This window comes from Topomyia yanbarensis, chromosome 3 (genome assembly GCF_030247195.1).
Source record: "Topomyia yanbarensis strain Yona2022 chromosome 3, ASM3024719v1, whole genome shotgun sequence".
NCBI lineage: Eukaryota > Metazoa > Arthropoda > Insecta > Diptera > Culicidae > Topomyia > Topomyia yanbarensis.
Genome location: NC_080672.1, coordinates 307958287 through 307979362, shown reverse-complemented (window position 1 = coordinate 307979362; position 21076 = coordinate 307958287). Strand labels below are relative to the sequence as shown.

Sequence of the window (21076 nt, the reverse complement as noted above, 5' to 3'; positions counted from 1 at the left end):
CATCTCTATTACTTGAAATATATGAATTCTGACAGCTCGCAGTTTTGAGATCACTCGCACCTTGAAAGGGCGAAGTCCAGGTTGGTGGGAGGTGCGAAATACTCATGCTCAAGATTATTCTGGAAATACCGATTTTCTACTTTTCGCTCCGATTTATGAACATTTTGAACTTGTTTATTAGCGACATTGATAATTTGAACAAATGTGGATCTATTCATAATCAATTGATTTGTGCAGTGGTGCGGATTCAACATATATGTATGCCCATTTGAAGGTGTTTTCCATGAAATAACTTTCAAAGGCCTGATCACATAGGTACGGATTGTCAATCATCACAAATTCAAGACTAAATCTTTTCATTTGGTAGTGATAGAAGCCAATTTGATTCAAGTGCGCAATCCTTTGGATTAGACGAGTCAAATTTGTATCGTGTAATGTATGTACACATTTAATCTTTAGACGTCAGGTTGCCGAAAGAAACTATTTCATTCTTAGTCGATTGAAAGTTTCGCTATCTATGTATTGATCGAGGACGGTTAATTTCAGCATCCCGAGTCTCTGGTTTTTAGACACAATACCACACAGAAAACTAAACACATCGCACTCTCGCGCGACATAATGAACCATGATGATAAGGTTCTCTCTTCCTTGCTTTACAATCTCACTGTCGATTGCGAGCATAACCACTGCAATTTCGATTCGAATAATACTTGTATTCTTCAGTTCACTGCGGGATGTCATTGTGTCTAGATCGTACGTCGAATTCTTGTTCACTATGGTTTCGATTATAACTGCACAATTTGTTATTATTTGTATGAAAAGTATAATATGTGATTAAGAAAAACTTTGCCGTGAAAGTAAATTGATGATTGATTGAAAATTCTAGACAAACAAAAGATTCTCTGACTGATCGGGTGTTATGCAATCGAGTGTAAATTGAGTGTGGTGAAAAGCATATGAAGAATCACATCAGCGATAATTATGATCGTCATAGTACTTTTGATATGTCTATCCATTGCCGCTTTGGGATATCTACTTCAAGAATTGCAGCGCCCGACAAACTACCCACCAGGTACAGTGATACGCAAGAACCGCATTTATGATACTCGATTGTGTAATTCAATTCATGGTAAACTCATTGACTCCCCATGCCATCGAAGACAAAATAAACATCAATCAAATGCCATTCCCACGACATTTAACCGGCAGCCAGCAACTTATTGATACTTTCAAGGGTGATCTTTTATTGACTGGTGCCAACTAATTGTTTTCAGGGAGCTGTCATCTTCCGTACCGGCATATTGATAAGACACGATTTTACATAACCACACATTCGTCTGTTGACGGACATGTGAATTTGGCGAAACAGCTGGTCATGAGGCTTGAATAGAGCGTAGCAGAGAGTGAAACTCTCGCGCGTGGCTCGAACTGTGTTCATTTTTAGTGTTTATCAGCAGTCACTCTGCGTCTACCCGGCTTCCGTTCGACTTCCGTATAGATAGGTATTCTATTATGCTTATGACGCTTGGGTGTGTGCTTTTGTACGGAAGCAAGAATGGTTTGACATCTCTTATCTCATTGCATTATCGCTTCGAACTCCTCTCATTTAGAACTAGCACATACTATCTAGATTGTAACGATTTTTATAGAATATTTTCGGCAAATTGGCGACTAAGATGAACGAAAGATATGGAAATGAAAAATCGGGTAGATATTCCTTTCAACTGCAGTTATGCAGTTTAAATTCTAAACCCAAACTATACTAGGAACTATAATCGCTCAATAGTGTAGCATAAGAAGGCTTTTTTGTTTTTTGTTGGGATTTGGAACCACCGCGACCATTGAGTTGATCCATTGTGGTACACCCCTGCTTAATATCGCATCGGTTCAGGCCGACGAGTTACCATTGAGGGTAACTGTCGTCTGATTGTGCGAAGTACCCCAGTCTGGTATAATTATTAAAATCAATTTAACTACCACGTTGGGATTTTCTAACCAGATTTCACAAGGACTTAGTATGGTCTTGTTGAAATATTGTTTTCTACGCACTAATTGTACTGAACCGTCGAAAAGCAAATGTTGAGAGGTCTCTATATCACAGTCACAAAACCGACAGACTTCTGATTGACTTCGATTTATCTTTTTCAAATGATATCTGGCCGGGCAGTACCTCATAAGTAGCCCAATAACAATGCTTAGTGATTGTTTATTTCAGTTAAGTATTTTTCCATAACTCGCTTGTTTGGAGTTATGAACAGTTTAGATTGCCTTGAAGTATTTGTTGCAATCCAGTTTGACTGTATTATATTTTCCTGACATTTTTTGATTTCCATTTGTAGTACACATTTGGACACCCCGCAGAAAGGCTCTGGTCCAATGAATGGTAAGTTTGATCCTTGTCTAGCTAGTATATCGGCTTTTTCCAGTACAGATAAACCTGGTTTTTATCAGCCAGTTGCTTCAGAAGTGTCATATATTCCCACACCAGTTTGGATTGGCATTCGTAGGATTTTAGTGCATTCAGAGCTGCCTGACTGAATTCGAAATATGCAAATTCGTGCGTGTGTATAGTTCTTTTCTAAACATATAGATGCACACTCTAAGATGTCATATATTTCTGCAAGGAAAACAGTTGTTCATCTTCCCATTGATATTGAGACATCAAGCCCAGGACCAGTCACTCCAGCTCCGGCGCTACCGTTCATTTTTGATCCATCTGTGTATAAATTAATCGATCCTGGTAGAATATTTTGGCCTCCTATCTCCCAAGTTCGACGGTCCATTTCGACCACTTGGTACGATGTGTCTAGGTTTAGATTTTTTCCATCCAGTGTTCATTTATTGCTACTAGTGGATTTATGAAGAAATCTTTCAGTACACTCAGATGCCCAAAAAGGTTGCCTTCAAGAAAATTATTGTTTCTTCGCAGCCTTAGTTTACTCTTTTCAGCTTCAATTTGTACATATTTATGCAGTGGAAGCTTATTAAGAGCTGCCTCTATGGCCTTTGTTAGTGTACTATACAGGTACACCTCGATAGTACGTACCCTCGATAGTACGTACATTTTGCCTCAATAGTACGTACACCTACCGAACAAAATTGTTTTCGTTTGATTTTGTAAACTTCAACAAAATGCGACAAATTTTATAGAAGTTTTACCGGTTTCACGTTACTTCTGCATACTTTAGAGAGGTTTTGTAAAGAGATCTATGCTACTCAGAGTAGTTCTGCAAACTCCAGCAAAGTATTCCAAAGTTTAAGTAAACCACAAATGTATCATGAAAATTTATCAAGTATGAAAAGAATCCTACAAGCTTTAAGGACGTCCTACAAGTATCTTGAAAGTCTTCGAAATTCCGGAAGCTTGCTAAACTTACAAGGAGATCCTTAGAACTTTAGACAATTTGTACGAAGTTCTGATCATTCATAGCTTTTTTGTCAAACTTCAGAGGATCTCAATTATCGTTAAGGTTGGCACTTCGAAGGTTGTATAAAATTTTGGAAATTATTTCAAACTTCAGAAAAATTTTGTGCGCTTAAACAATTTCTATAAACAATAGAGTGTTCACGATGTTCACGCACATTTTACAAAACTCGGGGTAATTCTGCGAACCTCAAAAAATTCTTCAACCTTGAATGAAATCTTTAGAATGTCTAGAAAGTTTACGAAGCTTCAAGAATATTTAAAAGATTTCTGGAAGATCTTTCAAACATCAAGAAGTGTCTGCAAGTTTTACAAACTCACATTTAACTTCAATGAAGTAAAACTAACAAAATTAAGATAGTCTGACCGAAAGCTTTTGCATGCCTTTATGTATGGTATGTTCCTAAAGTAACAGAGAAGTATTACTAACTTCTAGATAACCTGTAAAATTTAGAGAATTTTTCCGAACATCAAACAAGATTTGAGCAACTTTGCAGGTAATAAAAATGATAAAAAAAATTTTGCTAATAGATCTTCAAAAATTATGTACATAAAATATTAGTGCGTCAATACACAATGTTTTGAATGGAATGGATGAGATTCGGATCAAGCAGGCCTATCGGCTTCGATGGAGGCTCGTATGACTTACAGATAAAGACAAAAAGCAGCGTTTTTTCTCCACACCTCTTTTGTGAATCCTGTGCTAGTGGTTAAAAAAAGTATTCAAAATATTGGCGTGGTTCAAGGGTTAAGGTGTGTCACGGAACAATGGTTTATATAAGCTCATATGTTGTCATAATTTATATTTGAAATCAAATCGTCTTTGTAAGTATAGTTAAATATACATTTTTCGACCAAAAATATAAGGAATAGAAAACAATATGTAATCCTTTTCGGAGAAGAATTTTTAATGACATAGCACGCAAGGAAATGCTACCAAATCCACAGAATTTATCAGAAACTCTCGAAGAACCTGCAATATTCAGAGGCGTCTTATTGCTTTCGGTTTGTATTGCAAATTCGGAATATTTTAAACGAACTTCAGAAAAATCGTACATACGTCAAGAAACTATACGAGTCCAAGAAAATGCTTTTTACATTTTGAACCATTCTGGTTGTAGGAAACCTTTTTACTTATATTAAATACCCAGTGATAGAACGGTTCATCACTAATATGGGGATTAATTTAACAATAAATATTATTTTTGTAAATTATTAAGCAATATTAAACATAAAAAGTAATATTTTGAAGTTTATTTTTGTGATTCGATAGTACGTACGTTTCGATAGTACGTACACTAAACGAAACGAAGGTGTACGTACTATCGAGGTATGGCTGTATATTGCTCCTGTTATGGCCATGCAGACCAAGTGTTGTAATTTGTCTATTTTTTGCTTTGTTTTCGGCCACCATACTAGTGCAGCATACACTAGTTTGGGTCTTACTATAACCGTGTAGATCTAATGAATCATTTTAGGTTTCAGCCCCCATTTTTTCCAAAAGGTTTTTTTTATTTACCCAGAGAGCATTTGGGGCTTTGTCTATTACCTGCTCTAAGTGTAAGTTCCAGTTAAGTTTCTCCTCTAGAATACTCTAACTATTTTGCACTTGACGAATATTTCAGGATAGATCCCTTAATTGTCAGACTTTTGAGCGTCACTTTTCTTCTGCGAGTAAACGGAACCAAAACTGCTTTAGAGGGGTTTATGTTTAACTCCTCTTCTTGGCACCACTGGAAAGTGCAATTCAATGCAGATTGCATTCGATTTGTGATGATGTCGTCGAACTTTCCACGAACTATTATGACCACGTCGTCAGCAAACCCAATATCTTCAAATCATTTTTCCGCAAGTTTATTGAGTAGATCATCTACAATAAGCGACCATAGCAAAGGCGACAATACACCTTCTTGAGAACATCCCTTAGTGATCGTTATTGTTATGGACGATTCCCCCAATTCAGCAGATACTTTCTGTTATTCAGCATTTCCATAATCCAGACTTTAATGCAAGGATCAAAGTTTCTTTTCTCCATTGATTTTTTTTATCGATTTGTAAGATGCGTTATCGAAAGCACCCTCTATATCAAGGAATGATACTAGAGCCATTTCTTTTTTCTCAAGAGTGCTCTCTATTTTGGTTACTAATTTATGTAGAGTTGTGACAGTAGATTTATTTGATTGGTATGCAAATTGAGATTTACTAAGAGGATTTAGTTGTAAATATTTAGATTTTATGTGCTCGTCAATTATCTTTTCCATGATTTTAAACACGGTAGATGTTAGGTTTATTGGTCCAAAAGATTTTGGGTTTGTCTTGCCTTTTTTGCTTGTTTTAGTAATGAAGACAACGCGAACTTGGTTCCATATTTTTGGTTGGTACGCGACCAAGTTTTAAACTTGCTTCGAAAATTGTTGTTAAGGTATCAAGTAATTCGTCTCCACCCTTCTGTAGAAGTGCAGGAAAAATTCCATCCCTTCCAGGAGATTTTAAAGGATCAAAGGATTTCACGGCCCATTCAACTTTAGATTGTGTCAATATGGTGTTAGGTAGGGATGAGTTGTTGCTCGTAGCCCTAGCTGGCCTCCTGCTCTCTTCAACCCTTACATCTATTCCCTCGTCCCTCGGTACTAAGTTTGACCCTGGAAAGAGTGTTTCCATCATTATTTCCAGAGTTTCTTTTGTATTTATAGTAAAATTACCATCTGGTTTCTTTAAATTTCCTAGGCCATTTGAATAGTCTTTAGAAAGTACTTTTTGTAGCTTTGCTATTTTTGGTGTTCCTAGGATTTTTGTAGACAACTTTGATTAATTCGCCAGCATTGTACTCAAACACTATGTGTTTATGGTCAGATAAAGATTCTTCATCTGAGACATGCCAGGTTTTAATATTTGTCGAAAGTATAGGACTACAAATTGTTATATCTAATACTTGTTGTCTGGTTTTTTGTACCAAATGTAGGCTGATCTGTTTTATTACACAAATCGATATTGTTCGAAGATATGTATTCAAAAAGGTCTTCGCCTCTTCTGTCAATGTTGCTACTTCCCCATATGGTATGATGGGCGTTCGCATCGCACTCAATAACGAAATGCTTATTATTCATTTTGCAGAAACTAATAAAAGCTCTTAATTCGGGTGGAGGTATCGTATACATATCTTCGGGGAAACAGAATAAAGCTATATAAGCTTCGGTTTTCCCTCAGTTCTCCAATCGAACCGCAACTACATCTTTGGTAATAAATTGTGAAATGGGTGCGAAATTGATCAGCTTACCTGTTTGTGCATCTATTCCAAGAACTTGGTGATTATATGCCCAGGGTTCTTGTATAAGTGCTACGCATATAATTTCTTTCAAGAATCTTCGGCAAAGGATTCTGGTTGCTCCTTTGGCATGATGTAAATTTATTTGCACGAATTTAATGTTGCCAGCGCTTTTTTTTCTTTATTATTTTAGTGTGGATTGTCTTCTATGCATCTGGTCTACTGAGAGCCCAGTGCATTTTTGGTCCTTCGAAGGCCAAGAGTGAGTTTGCTCATTAGACCCAGAATGATTTTGGTTCTTTGGACGCCCAAATATATTCCGGTTGTTTTGAGACCCAGATTTCTTCCGGTCTTCTGCAAGCCCGGTAAGCTTCCAGTCCTTTGAAAGCCCAGAAACTTTCTGGTCTTTTGAAGGCCCAGCAACATTCCCGTTCTTTGAAGGCCCAGAACGATTTTGGTCTTTTGAGAGTTTTGAATGTTTTTGCCTTTCTCATATAGAAAGGTTATGCAATCGCTCCAAACATCGACTTATTAACCGAGGCCCTCAGGGCCGATTCACATATACCATTCGACTCAGTTCGTCGAGATCGGAAAATGTGTGTGTATGTATGTGTGTGTATGTGTGTATGTAGAAAAAATGTCACCTCTGTTTCTCAGAGATGGCTGAACCGATTTGCACAAAATTAGTCTCAAATGAAAGGTACAACCTTTCCATCGGCTGCTATTGAATTTTTTGTTGATCGGAATCCCGGTTCCGGAGTTTCGGGTTGAAGAGTGCGGCCACACAGCAAATTTCCATATAAACTGGTACCACCATGATATCCAAATGATGCAATATATATTTAAATGCATGCAACATTACTTGTATTTGCGGGTCTAGATTAATAATGGCCTATTGAAGTAGTTTTGACCACATTGGCCACCTATGACGGCTCCTGATGCCCTCGGGGAACTTGCCAAATTCCTAAGTTAATACCCCGTTTCTCTACGAATTCTTGATCGATTTGAACAAACTTGTGTATGTATGTGTATGTATGTGTATGTATGTGTATGTATGTGTGTATGTGTGTATGTATGTGTGTGTATGTGCAGACATGACAATAAAATTGCCACATCGTTTTCTCGGGGATGGCCGAATCGATTTTCACAAACTTAGTCGCAAATGAAAGGTACAACGTTCCCATCGGCTGCTACTGGATTTTATTTTGATCCGACATTTGCTTCAGGAGATACGAGTTGAAGAATACGGTTACATAGAAAATCTTGTTATAATTTGTCCACATCAGTTTCTCAGCATTTTCTGAACCGATTATCACAAACTTAGTTTTAAATGAAAGGTACAACGTTTTTATTGGCTGCTATTGAATTTTGTGTGGGTTTGACTTCTAGTTCCGGAATTACAGGATGATGAGTACAATCCCGCAGAAAATCCCGATTTCAACGGATACTGCGATGAATGTATAAAGGTGATTTTTTTCAAAAATGCGACCACAACTACTTGGATTTATAGCTCTAGGTCACGATCAGTCACTCAAAGTCATTGGCACCATCATTGGCCACTATCACCGGATCCGGCGGCCCAGGCGGAAGTATCCGAACTTAGAATAACAATTACATCGGTTTCTCGGAGGTGGCAAGACCGTTTGGACAAAACTTGAATGAAAGCTTTTACTACCCCGTAAACTGACATTAAATTTAATTCTGATCCGACTTACGGTTCCGGTGTTGCGGGTTGTGGCATGCGGTCACATAGAAAATTCCGATTCAAAATGATACCTAGATGAAGGCAAAAAGGTAAAAATTTCGCTAAGATGAATATATCTGTGTCATACAACTTGCATTAGCAGTTCTAGGTCATTGACGGCCAACTGAAGTCTCGTCGACCGCATTGATCATCGTGAACAGTTCCGGAAGTACCCCGGAAGAATCGCCACCTATAAAAATTAACAAACTCACAACAGTTTATCGGGGAAGGTTGGGACGATCTCCTCAAACTTAGTCCCAAATGAAAGGTATATAAGCCATAGATGTCTATAAAATTTCGTTCGAATCGGTTATATGGTTCCGGAAATATAGACCGATCCTTCCGGTCACCTATGAAATTCCCACATAAGCTGGAACAATTTTTTTTTGGGGACCACATGAAATCGAATTCGTACTTTCAATGCCAAATACCTCCAAATTGCATAAAACGACTAGAATTTATATTATGTCGAAAAAATGTTCGGCTGCTATTGAATTTTATGTTGATTTGAATCCGTTTCCGGAGTTACGGCTTCACCCCTCAAAAAGCAAATAATCTCAGAGGCCCGGCTAGTTACTGTTCTCTAGTTTCAATGAACTTGTAATTTGAAATACAAATGATCGAATGTTTTCGGGGCTTCGATTCTCTCACTGATAAAACGACAAAAAAGAGGCTTACAATTTCGTTGGGTCTTAGGAGCGATGCTTCTTGAAGTCACAATTATAGCTTGCCTTTTTGAGGGTTAAGAGTGCGACCACACATATAAACTGATACCACTATAACAGTCCAAATCACTAGTGACACCCCAAAGTCGCTTTGACATTGGCTATCTACGACGGTTTCTGAGTTCATAAAAGTAGGAACTGAATTGGAAAATTTAAAAATCGAATTTCTATTTTTGATACCTAATGTCTTTAAAATGCACGAAACGTCGAAATTTTATGAAATCTCGAAAAAAAAATTAACAAAGATTGATTTTTTTTTTGCATTTTGGCAAAAGCTTTCGCCTTTCTTCAACCTAATTTTCTTTCGACTGACATACGATTTATGGATTTTACTAGAGAAGAAAGGAGGACATCAGGTCCGTGGCTGGCGAGCGTGTGTAGGTGCAAAGTGTATTAATAATGTAACAGTCAAAGTTTGAAGAAATGAGAAAGGCATAATTGCACCGCTCTGTGGATTAAAACAGGTTTTTGTCCTTCGAAAACCCAGAAATACTCCAGTCCGTAAATTTCCCAGTGGTACTCCAGTCCTTCAAATGGCCCGAAGAAATCCGGTCCATTGGTTTGCTTAAACTTTTCTGGTCCTTCGTGAGCCAAGAGCTCATCTGATCCACGGGTGACCCAGAGCGAGTTCTTTAAGGCCCCCGAAAGATATTGGTCGCAAAAATTGCTTTGGCGAATTTGAGCTGAAGAGGGATCAGAATTTGAATTTGATTGTTTTTTAGAGGACTCTATATTCGGTAAATTTTTATCCGTTTCACTGGATTCCGGAACATTAGGGTTTCCAGAACTTAAGGAATTTACTGGTTCCTCGTCATTTGATATTAGCATTTCATCTGAGCTGAGCTTATACATACCTTTTTTCGTAGTTTTGTTTGCCCAAGCTTGTAGTTAATAAGGAAGTTACTTGCTTTAAAATGTTGGATGGAGGCTTACCCACAAATCTGATTCTACATAAATTTTATTGCTGTGTTTCCCCCTTCTTCCTTAACCTTCCGGAAATGAGTCCACGCTGCTCTGAAAATCTAGCGATATCGTCTTAGAACAGCTGCGGCTGCTCGTTCAGTGAGCCATTTGCGCAATTTCCGGAGGGTTAACCCATTATAACTCAGGGTGTTCTAAAGTGAGTCAAATGAAGTGATATCTTCAATTTCATCCAAAAAAATGTATCCAATATTATGAGAATTTCAAAATCAACGCTTAAAATGGTTTTAAAAATGAAAATATATCATCTAAAAAATTTAGCACGCTCAAATAAAAACAAAAACAAAATAATTTGGCGCGCATATTTCTTAGGATTTTCTGATAAACACTTCTTTTGTAGCTGTGGTAACATTTTGTCACATAATAGAATTATTAATAATAGGATAATAGGAGACATAAGTCTAAGAATTAAATTCAATTAAATATATTGCTCACGTTTCAGCCGCTATTTGCCCCTACTATACACGGTTCGAAAATGTAAATAAAATGACAAAAAACGATAGCTGTTTTGCTTCACAAAGAAATACGAGGTGTACTGTTCCCATTAGTGCAATCATAAACCAGTTAGATGTCGAAATTCTGCCGTAAATACGCGTTAAGCGATGGATAGTTTTGCGTATGAAATTTCATACGCTAGAATATAATGGGTTAATATACTGTTAAAACTGTCTCACCGCATTTTCCTTCTCACTCCTATATCCCTGTCATGTCTTGATAGTGTTCCCACCCAGATCGTCCTCGTAGGGCAAGAGCATTAATTCTCTACCCACAGATAGCTTTCTTACTGCCACACAGAAATTTCCACGTTGTGTAGATGGACGAAAACTGGTAGTGTGTCGAGGAGGTGTGCTGCAACCCTACACTAAGGCAAAACGCATAGCGAAATTCATAAGATTTATCTTATGATGAATAGAAAAGCAACAAAACTATGTTTTCATAAGATTAATACGAAAAACATACGACTTTTATGATTACCTTAACATTTTATAAGTTAATGCATATGCCAGTCGTTCGAATTTCATGCGAGCATCTAAATAATTCTCATTCTCATAAATATAAGAGAAATGTATACAATTGTCTTATGATAATTCAAAGATGCCTTATGGAACATGAAATCATAGCAAATCGATTTGACAAAATAAATGCCGTTTCATAAGGTAATCTTATGATTTACATACGTGCTACTTGTTACTAAAAATTAAACTGTTTTCCTATAAAATTCGCTTTATTTTTTGCATGAGTGTACTGAAGCAACTATCTACTAAGTAGGTGGGTTAGAGTGTGTGCTATATACATAAGAACCGCTCCCCGAAGTAATCGGGTAAGGTAGTACCTGGGAGGAATAGGATTCCGTTCAAGAGTAGTTGTTTTAACGGGTTTTTGAGCACCTTTTCTGCTCTCTAAAACAAGTAAAAGAAAATGGTTGCATGCAATTCTTGCTCTTAGCGATATTTATAATTACATGTAGTTTTCTTTACAGGATGTGAAGATTCCCCCTCGAGAGGAGTGGTTGTCTGGCTATATGGAGAGGCAACAAAATACGTAAGGGACCTGTTACATTGACGGCTCTCTGATGGAGGGACGTTCTGGTACTGGTGTATACTATCGTGAAATGAGATTGAAACGGTTTCACTTATTAGGTAGATATTGTACTGTATTCCAAGCGGAAATCTTCGCGATTATGTGCTGAATACAATCGGCCCTTCAACAAAACACGGTCCAAGCTGGTCATTTCGGTATCACTGGATGAGAACGGACTGACAATCTGGCCAGGGCAGGTGCAACGGTTGATTTCATTGGTCCTGAGCCCGCCCTGCCAATTTCGACAAGTTGGATAAGATATAAAATTCGATCCTGGGTTTTGTCCCAGCCCCACGATTTCGAGTTTTCGGCCGTCCTTGCATTGACGGCACCGTATTTGGACGGTAAGGCACAAATCCCCGACTACATATGGGGAACGTGCCATTTGAGCCAGTGTATTCTGATTCCTTGAAAATTGTTTTAACCCCATGGATTAGCTTCGTGATGGTTAGTCCTTAGCCAAACGCTAGGGGTTTGGATGATGAAATCAAAGGTTTGGTTCTATTGAGGCCACTACAAATGTCTCTACCGCTCTTCAAAGTCGCTGAAATAATGTAGTGGCGACTATTTTTTTTTTCAAGAGATCTATATATAAAAAAATCGGTCCGGGTTCGTGTATAAGGTTTGCTGAAAGGCTTTTGACACTGAAAGATACCGTAGTATTTAGACCAGTCGTTTTCTGGTCGTGATGCTCTTGACGAAATAAAATCACAAGCCAGCGCTGTTGGCGACGATATTTTAGACGAAGTAAGGGCAATTGCCGCGACAATTAGTACCTGGAAACCAGTGTTAATAATACTCGTTTGACACCTGCGGTGTCTCCCCCCAGTCTGATGGACGAATTGACCGTCGTTTCAAATAAAACTATTATCTCAGGTTTGCAGCATAATCAAGTGACAAAAGATGGATGGCGCACACTTGGTTCGAAAAAAGTGTGGCGCTCCGACTCGTCAGAATGTGACTTACGTAAACAGCGTCGTATTAAACAACAAAAAGAGAAAGATAAAGCTGCAAAGAGTAAAAAATCGAGAAGAAAACAGGCTACAAGATACAGCAATATCAACAGTAATAACAATGACAACTACAACAACAAAAACAGCAAGTGCAATAAGAACAGGAACCGCAAAAAGTACAAAAATAACAATAACAATAATCACAACTACAACCAAAACAGAAACAACAACAAAAGCAACAAAAACAACAGCTACAAGTCCAATAATACCACCAACAACTTCAATAGAAACAGACACAACATAAACAATAACGACCACAACGGAAACAGAAACAACAAAATTAATAGCAGTAACAACAACAACAACAATCGCAAAATCAGCAACTACAACAGAAACAGCAACTACAACAGCAACAACAAACACAACAAAAACAGAAACAGCAGTTACAGCAACAACAATAACAGAAACAGCAACTACAATAGAAACAACAATGGTCTTAACAACAATCACCATAACAATCAACATCATTGTTCATCAAGTGAACGTTCGTGTTTTCGCCAATTTTAACGCACTTTTCAGAGGCAGACCAGGACAAACATGACGCAGCTGGTAACAGTACAATAGGTTTAGGTAATATTTTTACGCATAACGAATCACAACCAACTTCTTCGAAAGCTGAACTGAAATTTTGGTTTACTGTCAAAATTTTAATAGAATGAGGAGCGCCGTAAAGACGAACGAAATCCTTAAGAATATATTAGGCTCCTCATTTTCGATAATTCTAGGTACCGAAACAAGTTGGAATGAGGATGTAAAAAGTGAAGAGGTTTTTGGTAGTGACTATAATGTTTTTAGAGATGATCGTGATTTACGACTAACCCAAAGAATGTCAGGCGGAGGAGTTCTCATCGTAGTTTCATCTATATTTGATTCCGATCTTATTATTTCACCAAAATTCAAAGAATTTTTACATGTATGGGTTAAAGCACATATCACTGATGAAATCCACATTTTTGTCTCAGTGTACTTTCCACAACATCTAGCTTGCAAATCAACATATGCGATTTTCTTTCAAGAAGCTGAAGAAATAATCTCTAATTTTCCTCCAGAATTTAAAGTTCATATTTATGGTGATTTTAAACAGCGCAACTTAGATTTTATTCCTAACTCTGAAAATGAAAGCATTCTACTTCCTGTCGTTGGTGAAAACGAAACATTACAATATATGTTTGAGAAAATTGCATTGTTAGGACTCAATCAAGTAAACCATATAAAAAATCAACACAATCGTTATTTAGATCTGCTATTAACAAACATTGATGAATGTTCGTATTTTTCGGCATTCGTTTCGTTGTTGTTGTTCTTTTTTATATAATTATTAAATTTATTTAGGCCCAAATGCGGTAGCTCAACGAGGCCGATTGTTCGTTTTTTACAATAAATAAAAAAAAACAACTAAGTTAGAAGTCTCGTTCGGACGCAGCTTTCTGCTGCGTGTTGAGATCCTTTTTCTAGGGGTGAAATATTGCCAGTGTTGTCCACTGCAATTTGAGGTTCGATCCGTTTGTCTTCTTTCGCGTTGTCGTTCATGTCCATATCCTCATCCGTAGTACTTTCCATCAATGTCTTTGGATGGAAAGGAGGGTGAAACTTCAAATGATATTTGTAATCTCTTCGCAACATTTTTTCAAGAAACTTATTCTAACTATTCAGACAATGATCGTGACTATGAATATTTTTCTTATTTTCCTGATTATTCAAGGGATGTTGGTGTCAGTCACATTAATGTTCAAGATATCTTGTCTGGTCTCAATGATCTAGATGCCACTAAAGGCTCAGGACCTGATGGAATTCCACCTGCTTTCATAAAGAATTTAGCAACTGAGTTCACGTCACCTTTATTCTGGCTGTTGAATAAGTCACTAGAATGTGGTATTTTCCCAAAAGACTGGAAAAAATACCTATTTATAAATCGGGTAAAAAACATGATATTCGCAATTATCATAGAATTGCCATTCTGTCTTGCTTTCCCAAACTTTTAGAATCCATCATAAATAACACCATTTTCAACCAAATCAAACATAAAATAACAAATTCAAAACATGGGTTTTTTAAAGGCCGTTCAACTAGTACAAACCTTTTAGAATTTGTTGATTACTCGTTAAATGCTATGGATAAAAAAATCATATAGAAGCTCTTTACACTGACTTCAGCAAAGCTTTCGATAAACTGGCCATTCCCATGTTAATTTTCAAACTTGAAAAATTGGGAATCGAGATGAGACTCCTCAATTGGATTAAGTCGTATTTAACAGATCGCCAGCAAATAGTAAAATTCTATGAGATGAAATTTCATATAATTAAAGTTACTTCGGGGGTTCCTCAAGGTTCACACTTAGGACATCTTCTTTTCATTTTGTATGTCAACGACATCTCTCATATTTAAAAAAAACATTAAAATTCGGATGCGGATGATATGAAACTATTTCTAGAAATTAGAAATAATAATGACTATAATGTTTTTCACAATGAAACACAAATCTTTTATACATAATGTTGTAAATGTTTACTGGAATTAAGTGTTAAAAAATGTAATCTCATAAGTTTCAGCAGAAAACAAATCACGACCTCCGTGTCAATTACATTAGGGAATCGAATCGTTCAGAAATGCGATAAAATAAGAGATTTAGTAGCTATCTTAGACAAAAATTTAAAATTTGTGGAACATTACAACACAATTGTTCATAGAGCTAGTAATATGCTTAATTTTATAAAATGCTTCGGATATCACTTTCAAGATCCTCACACAATTAAAACTCTTTACGTAGCATATGTTCGGTCTGTTTTAGAATATTGTAGTATTGTTTGGTCACCATTCATAAAAAACACGAAGTGAGAATTGAGTCAATCCAAAAGCAGTTTCTATTATATGCCCTACGCAAGTTAAGATGGACAGCATTCCCTCTTCCATTTTATGAAGCACGTTGTATGTTGATAAATATTCAAACATTGAAAGAACGTCGGGACTATGCTATAATAAATAATAAATAAATAAATAAATAAAGACTGCACTGCCTTATCCGCAGCCATAGGTCCGATTCGTACGAACTTCACCAGCAGTCTTTGGGGGATATTAAACTTTCCATTTGAGACTAAGCTTATAAAAATCGACTTAGCCCTTTCCGAGGAACCGATGAGACTTTAATTTTTGAATATTCCCAGAACCCGAGACTTACGGGATTGTCGATGGTGGACACTTCGTTGAAAAGGGTCTTTTATCAGTAATCAAGAAGGTTCTAGCAAAACTAAAAGTAGATCTTGCTAACGAAGATCTCATCAGAGTCGGGAGTCCATCATCGAAGTCACTTTCTGCAGCCCGGGACTGACAGGAAATATTAACTGGAGGGAGTGCGATGAGTATACTTACAGCGACCATAAAGCGATCCGGCACAGCATTAGGAACATGACAGTTTGATTCGCGTGGCAAGCAGATAAATGAGCGGAGGAGGAAAATCTCAGCCAAGAACATGTTCATCTAAGCATTTAGATTTGAGGGCATCCTCCTAAACCTAAGTTTGGGCGAGTTGACGGCAGCACCAGCAAGGGCAAGTGATGCGACCATGCGATGAAATGCGAAACCGAGAAACATTCGCCGCCTATCGTGCTGGTGGAAAACGATGATTGCCGATCTACATCTATGTTGCTTCCGAGCCTGGAGGAAAAGTCAGAGGGGTTGCAAGAATATCGAAAGGGAGCAACGAAAATTGGCGAACAGAGCTACAATAACAACTCTCCACAAAACCATGAAGCTAACCAAGAAAGCCTACCTTGAGAAACTTTGCTACAAAGTCAACGCAAATACTTGAAGAGACATCTAAAGAGTTGCCATGGCGAAGATAAAAGTCCAAACTGGACAACCTGGAAAGCATTCGGAAAATACGAAAGTCATAATCGAAGGGCTTTTCTTGTAACATGAATCAACTATGTGGCCGCTTCCACAGTACTGTGTACAGACTGTGAAGAAGAAGCCCAAATAAGCGCACGTGCGTCGTAGACGTGAAGAAGTTTTTCGACAGTGCTAGCTGGAAAGCAATCGCCCATTCACCGCACGGCATGAGGGTTCTTGAGAATTTCTACAAGATATTAAAATACACCATTGGTCGACGAAATTGCATTGTAACGCGGAGAATGAAGACTGGCGAGCGGAAGTAGAAAATAAAGGACTTCGAAAAGGACCTTTATGTGGAAGCACTTCGTGCTGACAGCCTCGCTTCAAATTCCGAATGCCGGTGAGCTGTCGGAAACATTAGCGAGAACGTGTGACGCAACAATACCGAGGAAAATGGAGCCGATCAACTACCAGTGTCCAGCGTATTAGTGGAACGAAAGGCTCAGCATTCCGTGCTGCCTGCCTTAAAACCAGAAGACGCATTCAGAGAGCAAGGTCTGAGGCAGTCAGAGAAGAGTGTAAGGTGACATTCCGGGCGACCAGGGCCATTTTTAAACGCGAGATAGTGCTAAGTAATCCCACCTGCTATGAGGAGATGTGCAGAGAAGAAGGAGCGTCGTGAAGGCTAAGATCAAGAGTCCAACGATGCCAGCTGGTATGTGCACTGACAAATTGAAAATTATCGTGGAGGGTATTTTTCCAACGCATGACCCAACCGCATGGCCGCCTACACCGTTCGTTGATGCAGACGGTGGAAATGCTGGTGACTATCGAATCTCCAACGACGAGCTCATTATAGTGGCGAAAGGGCTGAAAGTGACGAAAGCTCCCGGTCCGGACGGTATTCCCAACGTGGCAATGAAGATCGCGAGCCTAGCGTTTCCGAACATGTTCAGGATAGTTCTTCAGCAATGCCTGGACGAAGGCTATTTCCCGGACAAATAGAAGATCCAGAAGCTGGTGTTACTGCCAAAGACAGGAAAGCCACCGTTCTCCTGGCGGGTGTCTCATCAATACTGAGGCATGGCGTACCGGTCCGGGTTGCTGCGCTGAACTCAAAACGGAACCGGACGAAGTTGACAAGCAAGTTTCGCCTTATGAATGTTCGTGTTGTGTGTGTACAGAACGATATCGTTGGAGGCAATATGCGTAATTGCTGGAATGATTCCCATCTACATCAATCTGGCTGAGGACGTGGAATGCTACCAGCGGAGAAATGCACGTAATGTAAGGAGTTTGGGCATGCTTCATCACCATTTTACCCGGAGTGCGTGAATGTGTAAGAGACACCGGAGCACGTGATCTTCGAATACCCTTGAGCTTATGCGACCACCCCTGGCTGCTACTCCGTTATCGATCTGGACTAGCTGAAGTTGCACAGGGAATAAGTGGATAATTATGCTTGGGAGCAGCGAAACATCCTTCAATGTGCAACTCCTGGTAATCCTAGTGTTCATTGATCAATACCGGCGCTGGCCAGGCCCGAACGTAGATCGCGGAAGGAAAGGGAAGGAATGGTTAGTCCGATACCTGCTTTTGCTAGAGGCCGTATATACTACTGCGCACTCCACAAGTATCACGGGAGGAGGATATTTGTTAGTAAGTATAGAAGTTGGATTCTACTTCTTCTTTACCGACGCCAGAGAGGTGACTCCAATATCTGAACTGGATATCGGATCCATCAATTCAGGGGCCGGGGACCAACTGCTTCACTTCCCTTCCGAATGAAGACGTGGCCACAGATTTTTTCACCTCAGAAAAATCTCAACGACCTCGGCTGGAATTGAACCCAGGCCAACTGGAATGAGTGGCGGTCACGCTTACCACTCAACCACCGGCGCCGTCACGTGATCTTCGAATACCCTTGGCCTGGCGTGACACTTGGCAGTATCGTCGAAGAGATGTGCCACGACGAACATATCTTTGATGCAGTCAACAAAGTGGTTACTAGTACACTCTCCGAGCTGCAGATAAAGTGGTGAAGGGATCAACAAAGTGACCGCCGTAAAACAACGAATCGTGTTTCGGGAGAAATTCCACTGGCGGCGAACTCTCCGTCGGTGTAGACTAGTTCTACCGCCGGGTACAAGTTGAGTAGTACGCGACGTAGCACTGTGCTCGGATCGTCGGGGCGCCAGTGAACCGGACGTCAGGCTTCATCGGAATCGCCGGACTGACCTCGACTCCCTGCCGGGTAGCTCGTAAGTAGGCTAGATCCACCGCCGAGGATTAGAGCGAGTAGACCGCGTCGAATAGCTAGCAATGGGTCGTTGGAGCGTCAGTGAACGGGAAGCTCTGGGCAGACCTCAGCACCTACTGGTTAGCCCGTTGAATAGGCTAAGTGCACCGCATGGGAATTAGGTTGAAAAAATCGGGACGTTGCGGGGAGCTAAATGGCTCATGGAAACGAACATCGGAATCGAGAAAAATCTAACGCCGGGGAATTCACAGTAGGGTAGATTTGCCGCGATATACTATCCGACTATATCGTGACAAAAATGGAAGCTGATTGGCTCCCGAAACAAACACCGGGAGAAATTCCGCTGCTGGGGAACTCTCAGTCGGAGTAGAGCCGAAAAATATCCGATTAAATCTCGATAAAGTTGGGAGCTAAATGTTCATCGTTGGAGACTGTTCGAGTAGATCGTGATAAGACCGGGAGCTGAATGACTCACGGAAACACGAACTTAATGGGTCATGGAATCAGAATCTAAACGGCTCACGGACCAGTCTAGTTATCTAACAAAATGACCAGCTCCTTGCTGCTTAGGTCGTTTCTAAGCACACTTTCTGACACAGGTCTCAATTGCACATACCACCATTCCAGAAAGCAGCCAATCGTATGTTTGTTTCCAACTGCTAGTAAAAAACTACATTTATTTTTTCCCGCAGGTCCTCGGTGGCTTCCATTCGTCGGCAATACTCCATTCATTCGTAAACTTGCTCAAGCCCACGGCGGGCTGCATCTGGCATTTGAGGCTCTTGCCAAACAGTACAACAGCGACGTAATTGGGCTGAAGCTTGGCCGCGAGTATGTCGTGGTAGCTCTGCAGTATCCCGCAGTGCGAGAGGTCCACAGCAAGGAAGCCTTCGATGGGAGGCCAAACAATTTTTTCATTCGATTGCGAACTATGGGAACCAGGTGATATGATAATGGGATTGTCTGTTATTAAGATATAAATCAATTCTCATTGTAGACTTGGAGTAACTTGCACCGATGGACCGTTCTGGGCTGAGCACCGAAATTTCGTCACACGCCATCTGCGCCAAGCTGGCTATGGCAGAAAACCTATGCAACTGCAAATACAGAATGAACTGAATGAACTTATAGGCATGATAAGAGACTTGAAAGAAGAACCAGTTTGGCCGGGGAGTATTTTGCCTACGAGTGTGATCAATGTTCTGTGGACGTTTACCACTGGTTCGAGAATCGCTAGAGATGACGAAAGGTTAGCTAGATTGTTATTGCTACTGCAGAATCGGTCTAAGGCATTCGATATGTCAGGGGGAATTTTAAGCCAGTTACCCTGGCTACGGTACATCGCTCCGGAGTGGACAGGATACAATCTACTGAAAAGATTCAATAAAGAGCTTAACGAATTCTTCATGATTACAATTGATAAGCATCATCAACAGTACAGCGAAGATAAATGCAACGATGATCTGATCTACGCATATATAAAAGAAATGAAGAATCAACAGAGTGAAAAGAACACAACTTTCACAGATCTACAATTAACAATGATTATATTGGACATCTTCATAGCAGGGTCTCAAACAACCAGTATTACAATCGATTTAGCCCTTATGATGTTGGTTCTCAAACCAAATATTCAACAGAAAATCCGAGAAGAAGTTGACGCCAACCTCCAGCCTGATGAACTACCTCAGCAGATTGATCGAACAAATCTTCCGTATACAGAAGCTTTCCTCCTAGAAGTTCAGCGCTACTTTCATATTGTTCCTGTTAGTGGTCCTAGGAGGGCCCTCGAAGACTGCACACTGGGCGGATACCAAATACCCAAAAACACTACAGTTCTGATGGGCTTACGAACAGTTCATATGGATCCAAACCATTGGAGCGATCCGGAGGAATTCAGACCCGAAAGATTTCTTGATGCTGACAATAATATCACTAACACGGAGAGACTGATTCCATTTGGACTTGCCAGAAGGCGCTGCCTTGGCGAGTCGCTTGCCCGCGCTTGTATGTTCACTTTTCTAGTTGGTTTAATTCAGAAATTCAGTATGCACAAGCCCGAAAACTGCCTCGAAGATCCATCTGTAAAACTGCAATCGGGTATCACCCTATCTCCAAAACCGTACAAAATCGTATTTAGACCGAGGTAATGTAACAAAGAAAGCAATGCCTTTGCAATTGGATTGCTCCATAGCTGGATTGTAGAAGCCATAATTACTCATGAACGATTGAAGAGACTTCAATGAGATTTAAAG

At 39.5% G+C, this 21076-nt stretch overlaps 1 protein-coding gene across 2 annotated transcripts; it reads left to right on the top strand.

Moving 5' to 3' along the window:
- The first annotated feature begins 738 nt into the window (after nt 1-738).
- LOC131693896 (probable cytochrome P450 305a1) lies at nt 739-21050 on the top strand. 2 transcript variants are annotated; one of them, XM_058982154.1, is made up of 4 exons: nt 1021-1072; nt 11620-11779; nt 19514-19763; nt 19819-21050. In XM_058982154.1, the coding sequence occupies exons 2-4, from the start codon at nt 11713-11715 to the stop codon at nt 20969-20971; spliced, it is 1470 nt and encodes a 489-aa protein (XP_058838137.1). In that variant the 5' UTR covers nt 1021-1072; nt 11620-11712; the 3' UTR covers nt 20972-21050. The 2 variants fall into 2 exon arrangements, with proteins under 2 accessions (XP_058838136.1, XP_058838137.1); XM_058982153.1 differs by lacking the exon at nt 11620-11779 and having other exon boundaries at nt 739-1072.
- Nucleotides 21051-21076: the final 26 nt, after the last annotated feature.